General features: G+C 47.7%; 1 protein-coding gene across 1 annotated transcript; it reads right to left on the bottom strand.

Moving 5' to 3' along the window:
• Window positions 1–5,770: 5,770 nt before the first annotated feature.
• LOC124664652 lies at window positions 5,771–6,802 on the bottom strand. Its single transcript, XM_047202121.1, has 3 exons — window positions 6,185–6,802; window positions 5,913–6,091; window positions 5,771–5,804 (listed from the first exon to the last, which is right to left on the bottom strand). Exons 1-3 carry the CDS (start codon window positions 6,800–6,802, stop codon window positions 5,771–5,773), a joined length of 831 nt encoding a protein of 276 aa, XP_047058077.1.
• Window positions 6,803–7,152: the final 350 nt, after the last annotated feature.

Below are 7,152 nucleotides of genomic sequence, written 5' to 3'. Positions count from 1 at the left end.
ACTAAGATAATCTGTTACTCTAGTAATATCTAATTCGATTTATATAAAGTTGCTTAAATGTATGGATGGTAATGGGTACCCATGACCTGCGTACCCGCTGGGTAAAAACCCAATAGATATACGGGTGTGGGACAAAATATTACACATGGGTTTGTAAACGAGAAAATGTCATACACTTCAGGTAGAGCGGGTACGGGTTTGGGATTGTACAACCCATACCCGTGTACCCATTTACCCATATAAATTTGATAAGTGGGCAGCCGTAAATCCGTAATTTTTTGAATTACTTAATTTTCCCCTAACCACGCCTTCACGTTGATTGGTTGAACCTCACGCTTTCTGATCTGACAATCGCTGGTAGGTTAGTGAGGATTAGACCACTATTTAGGATCGCTTTACCTCATTTCATATGTTTTTGAACAACTTGATACGTTGTAAGCGCGGGTATTTTTTACCCGCAGGTACCCATTTACCCTGCCAAGTGACGGGTATATGAAAAACTTGTACCCGTTCGCGGCTATGGGTACGGGTGACGGGTAAGATTGAAGGCAACGGGTACGGGTATGGGATGGCTCTACCCGTACCCATACCCTGCGGGTGCCATAGGGAGCACTACAAAATTGTACTGAACTGCCAAACGTAACATCGTAACGACAAAACCACTGACCCAAACAACGCAATATGATTCATAAGTTCATATGCAGCGCTTGAACCGAAAGAAACAACGACAAAATCTTGATTCATCACGGCCGATGGTGGTGATGCCTTCTAATGATGTTATCCGCTATGACGAACGAACAAGTGCCAAGACTACCAAACTATCAACACATGGAAAGCGTGTCACCACCATGGCTACCACTGCGAAACCATGACACTTGCCAGCCCCAGCGGTGAACCGCTACAGGCTGATGGCTGAGAAAGAGACGACGACTCTTGCAGCCACGCAAAGTCGGCACACGCCGCCTGACACCACGCTGACCAGCAGGGCATAGGGGTTGGGGCAAAGACAACCACCACCTCAGAATATCCGAACCAGAAGGCCAAGACGCCACACACCATGGGCCTGCCTGGCCCACGGTAGGCCTAGCTCTGGCCCGAACCGGAGTGTCGCCCTGCAGCCACTCCCTCCGCCGACACCCCCCCCCCGCCAAGAGTCGCTAGAGCTCCAACCGGAAGTGACCACAAGTGGCCTGCACACCGCAAGAAGCCTCACCGCCGACCAACACCACGCCGGCCGACAAGGAGGCCAACTCACGCCCACTACTACTTCCGCTGAGACGAACGAACGCCGGGGCCTGGGGACGGCCGCCCTGCCACCAACGCCGGGGCCTGGTTTCCTCCCGGTCGCTCGCGGGAGCTACCCGGTCGCGGGTCCTAGAATTTTCCCTTGTAACACTATTAGAAAAATTGTGGACTCATAACACTACCAGAAAAATTGTGGATCGACTCATATCAGAAAAAAGAGTGCCAAGAGTACCAGCACAGGATGAAATATTATATCATTTCTCTCATAATACTATCAGAAAAATTGTGGATTATCTGAATAGCTATGCAGCTAGCACAAGGCAATCGTATCTGAATGACTTCTTCATCGGGAAGTCTTGGATTTGAGCGAACCAACCAGTATCGCTAGCGCCTATATTCCAACACCCAGAAAATATATCACATTAAAAGCCTAACTAAAATCAAATTTTCGAGACAAATGGAAGGGAAGAAAGTACCTCTTCCTTGCCGATCTTGACGGTCTTCTCCTGTATTGCGCTGATATCCTTGACGCCGCACTGCGAGAGCAGGGTGATCCCGGGCATCCCGTTCAATGCCTGAGTCACCGAGAGGTCATCCTTGATGGTATATGTCATGGCGGACGCCCTGAACATCTGGGGCCAATTATTCCGGCCTCGGGGGCCATCATCATAGGCTAGCCAAGTAGATGTCAATACGACCTACAAGAGGTTGGAATGCGGAGGCCAATAGTTTGTATGAGAGAGTGGTAGGGCGAGGTAGGTTTGTGGTAAGGAGGAGATGGTGGTCTCGAGGGTTGCTGCGATGGTAGGTCATCAGTGGTGTGGATGGAGACAAACGTTGTTTTGTGAAAGTTGATCGTGAGGCCGGTAGCTAGGGTGAATTCATCTAGTATTTTCCGTAGAGCTATCTCCGCTTGAGGTGTTGCATGGGCGATGATTAGAGTGCCATCCGCGTGTTGTAGGATGGTTGCAGGTAGAGGTTGTGTAAGGTGGCCCTGATGAAAAGGGGCAGTTTTTTGGTCTTACTAGCAAAAGTGCCCGTGCGTTCCATCGGGAAAACAAATACCCAAACACCTCAGCAACAACAAACCGTCCGTGTTGACATTTATTTCTCTTTCTCACCATCATGGAGGGTGGTGAGACATATATAGCTATATGGTAACTCTTATACGCAAAACCAAAAATCGTGATGCCTTACCCACTCGAAATCGTACTACCCCACTTACCTAAGAAAACTATGTTAACTTGTTCCCTTCGATTGCTTTGTGTATATATATAGTTCGACTCGGAGTGTACCACTATGGTACATGTAATAGATAGTATGCCTCGGAGAGTACCACTACGCATGAAGATCGATCTTCATGTATGTACTACTTTATTCTGGTGCATCGACTTGATATGCATCGAAGAGTACTACTTATGCAATTACATGTGTGTTATATTATATGCACCAACTTGATATGCATCACCTTGATCTTCATGTACTACGTAAACCCAAACGCGCTTCTGGTGCATCGACGTGATACGAAACGCTCCGATACCCCTAAACCCCTCCTAAAACCCTAAACCCTGAATTCTCTGCCGCGGCAGAGATTTCTGCATTTTCTCTGCCGCGGCAGACAATCTTTGGTACCGGTTTGTAAGCTCCCTCGCCGTGCGCTCTCCTGGACGCCCACGTGGAGGCGCCATTAATACCGGTTCGTAAGGAACCGGTACGAAAGGGGGGCTTTTGTACCGGATCTTTTATACCGGTTGAGAAACCGGTGTAAACGGCCCTTACGAACCGGTATAGATGAGCCTTTTTCTACTAGTGTAAGAGTTAAAAACCCTAGCAATGTTGAGACCAAAATGTCCGACCTCCCTAAATAAAGCCCCGATGACTTGTTTCCTTCGTCCTCCCACCAACCCGAGAGAGAAATTTAGTGACCACACATGCGCACGGCCTCCCCATGTCCCCCCCCCCCCCCCCTCCCCCCTTCATTTGCGCTCGATGTTCCTCCTCCTTGTGTGCCAACAACTTCTTCATTTGATAAAACACAATCTATACATACTATTGGATAATGATGCCACTAAGACAATACCACATGCAAAAGTATTAATACTCACAATTAGCTTCTCATGTCAGGCGGAATCTCCTTCTATAAGGTTTTCAGAAGTTAAGCAAACTGCACAAGATCCTCATTGGAAAAGAATAAACAACTGAACTCATAATTTACCTATGTGGCTACGTGTAGTGCTATGTTAATATCACTGGAATATACTGCAACCAAGCCGCCTATGAAGATGTGAATAAAAATTGATTATATTGTCTCGTGCAATCCTTTTCTTGGACGTATGGATCCTCAAAACCGTACCGACTACGAAACCAAGAAAATTGCCACATCCAAAAATAAAACTGATGCAGATCTTACCAAAGCAGTGTTCTGCTGACTTTTGTTGGGCATAAGGCATCGGCATTGTGATGGCCAGAGCAGATCACCCGAGAGGGAATTCCAGAGATGAGACACTTTGGCTTGCTAGTCATAGAGAGCAACGCGCCAATGTGTCTGACCGGCGGGAGACGCTGGCGGTTGATTGTCAGAAAAATGTAATCCAATCTTTGGGGTATGAACGCGAGCACCAAAAGAAAATTGGTTTTTGAAAAAAATAAATCTTCCACCGATCCGGTCTTCCACAGTCTTGAGCAAAAGAAGAGTATGACGGCTTGTTGACCTTGAAAGCTCCAGTATACCATTGTTAGGCTTTGCCTATCGGGGAAAAAGTACTTAATTGCTCCCTTAAATCTCCTAGAGAAACATATTGAGTGATTTGAAGCCTTTGGCCGTGTTACCGACAGCCGCAGTGTCAATTCGTTGCTGCTGCTGCTGCAGCTCCAAGGTGGTGCACCTCCTCTGTACGTGCCACAGCCCCTCACATGGCACTCATGGGCGACCTTGTCCTAGTAGGGGATGAGGCAGGCCGCCTGCAGGTTCATTGTCTAGACAGTCTTTCTCTCCATGGATGAGCTTTGATTTTTTCTCTTTAGGTGGGTGCTAAATTTGCACACCGTCTTGTTGCTTCAGCAAGGGAAGGAATTGAAGGATTGATGAAGGAGGACGACACTCGTGTGCACATCAAAAGAAGGGTAGTAGCAGGATGCCCACCGCCACCAAAGGAGCCTAGAGTATGCCTGCCATGGAGCTCATCCGCCAGGTGGTCTCGTCGTTGGCGCTCGATTTGGTTGCGCGGCCCTGGTCTTCCGCCTGCCTATACGCCGTCCCAGCAATACGCCACATTGGACCTCCGCCGCCACGGCCTGGCAGCCGGGAGCTCACACAAGGATCGATCTGCACCAGAACCCAGGACAAAGGACTGATTTATTTGCGTCCGGGAGGGGGAGTTCTTGCTCAATCGGGTGCGATCAGGTGCTGAACCTTTGGCTGTGACGTGCTGAGCTGGGATTTAAACGAAGCACGGGACTTACCTAACGAGCACCGATGGTTTCCATTTCGGATCGACACACGTCCGGTACAGATTGGGGCTTCCTTCTTTTCCGGATCGATCAGATATTCCTTCACGAGCACGAACGGATCGGGAGCAACGGGAGGGACGTCCTACGACGGACGAAACAACAAACCAACGGACGAAGACGTATCAAACCGCGGAAACGCTTTCCCCTTTATTATTAGGTATAGATATAGATTAAAAACATCATCATTACGGCAGTTCATGAAAAACAAGAAAAATCATATTCTCCCACACTGATACCCGAGTTAAGTACTTAAGTTGTGTAGTACCATATGATAATATCATGTATATGATACTTTTGTATGATACTAGATCCATAATGCATAGTATCACAGACTAGTATCATAGTTTTGCTATATTAATTGATTTGTAGAATCCCAATACAAATTTGTGTACAAGATTTATTTGATACTAACTTTTCTCGTGATGTGCGCTATGATACAGTATGTACCTATGATACTCCAATCTTCTCTCTCATCCATAATTACCTGCCACATCACCATTTTTGGTGGGGCTAGGATGCATGATACTAGCTATGATACTAGCACTATGGCTAGCCTAACCCAGTCAACAAGTTCCTGGCCATATTCACCGCAATAGTTTAGTTGGCTGCTAAAGTTAAAAGCAACATGATTTTTTTTTGACACCTAGTAACATGAATTTTCTGACACACAATGGGAGGTACTCCCTAGCCTTTTCGAACGGTACTGCCCCTTTTCATTAACTGTTTAACAGAAATACTGTATTTTTGGTAGGAGAGCAATTAAAAGTAACTACCAAAGAAAGCAAAGCAGAGGGAAATTAACAGTTTTTGGTACTCGCTAGCTGATCACGACTGCACCGATGGGAATATGGGGACCATGGGAAGAACCACGTGAATAAACTTCGACCAACATCAACCATATATGGATCACAGGGCAGACTGTAGTAGGGCACAATTCAATCGATAATCGTGAGGAAGAAAAACATAACAAAAGCAGAAGGTACTAGCTAGGAGAATGAGATGCAAGGAGAGCAAGTCAGCTCGGAGTGTTGCCGGCTTGCCTCTGATGCCTGTTCGCGCCACTTACGGCCAATGAGGAATCGATCAGGGCGAATTGTATGAGCCGCATGGGCTAGATGGGTCATCATCATTCATCCTCATCGTCATCATCCTCCTCCTCATCATCATTATCATCATCCTCTTTCTCATCATCCTCATCCTCTTTCTCATCATCCTCATCTTCTCCATTGAAGAATTGCAAAAGAGCTTTCCTCTTTAATCCAGCATATATCTTCGGCAGGAACACATCCGTCAGCACCGTCTTGGACTTAAGCGAAGCAGCCAGTATCCCAAGCGCCTACATTTACACAAGAAAAGCAAATCACTAGCCGGCCGCTCACCAGTTAATCAAAGCTACGACTTTTGAAACAAATTAAGCCGCATCACTTACCTCTTCCTTCCCGATCTTGACTGTCTTCTCATTGAGATCCTTGACGCCATACCGCGCGAGCAGGGTGACAGCACCGGACACTGCATTGGCGGATGGGGACACCGAGAGGTCGTCCTCGACAGTGTACACGGACCCCTTGGCATTGACAAGCAGCTGACCTGTAGCCTTGTTCATCACACACGAGCAGCCAGGGCAGGCGCTGCCGCTGACCGTCGAGAGAAAATTTGCGCACGTCTGTTTTTTACCTTTGCACGTGTAGAGGACTTGGTGGTTGCTGATGCCGTTGTCGTCATGGCTGTCATAGCTGCTGTTGCCGTTGCTGAGCTGCCGCAAGCCCAGAAGCTGCTGCAGGCGGGATAGTGTGGCGGCGCCAACGGCCGGGCTCAGCTGCAACCCCTTGCTCTTGTACTTGGCGTCCAGCTTCTCCATGCTGCCGAGCACGTTGCCGACGCTGCCAACCATGCGCTCCTTGGTGAGCAGGTCGGTGACCGTGCCCAACGGCAGTGAGAGGAGGCCCGACAGGAACTCCACGACGTCGCTACCAGCCTCGCCGAAATACACCTTCTGTCCCTTGGCGTCAACCAGGAGCTTGATCGATAGCTCGTTGGTGGCAGCCATGCTACTCCTAGCTAGGTTACTTGAGAACTGTTTTTGGTGCCTGGTACCTGCCACGAGTAAGATCATGTCAAGTGGCTTTCGGATTTTACAGCAGTCGGCAGCTTCAGCTATAGTACTAGGGACGAAAAATATTCACGACAGTATCGCAAGGGTAAACTACAAGCTAACTAGCACAACCACGCAAGCTATTCAACTAAAATAAAATCAAAATGAGAACATGTGATGTACTTCTCGTAAACCAGACTTTCAGGTTTTACAGCTGATGTAGTTCTCGTAAAATTAAGGACGAAAAAGGAAGCAATTTATCTTCCAAGAGTTGTTTCGTAGTAAAACAGATATATAGAGCAATA

The sequence above is a fragment of the Lolium rigidum genome, chromosome 6 (assembly GCF_022539505.1).
Source record: "Lolium rigidum isolate FL_2022 chromosome 6, APGP_CSIRO_Lrig_0.1, whole genome shotgun sequence".
Classification (NCBI taxonomy): Eukaryota; Viridiplantae; Streptophyta; class Magnoliopsida; order Poales; family Poaceae; genus Lolium; species Lolium rigidum.
The sequence above is the reverse complement of the archived record's forward strand: the minus strand, read 5'-3'. Positions and strand labels throughout refer to the sequence as shown.

Excerpts from the sequence above, each read along its gene's own strand:
- LOC124664652 (XM_047202121.1), bottom strand. The coding sequence starts at position 6,802 with ATGGCTGCCACCAACGAGCTATCGATCAAGCTCCTGGTTGACGCCAAG. Across the intron at positions 6,092-6,184 it reads TCAAGATCGGGAAGGAAGAG|GCGCTTGGGATACTGGCTGC; the intron begins GTAAGTGATGCG and ends GTGTAAATGTAG. Across the intron at positions 5,805-5,912 it reads GATGATGATAATGATGATGA|GCATCAGAGGCAAGCCGGCA; the intron begins GGAGGAGGATGA and ends TGGCGCGAACAG.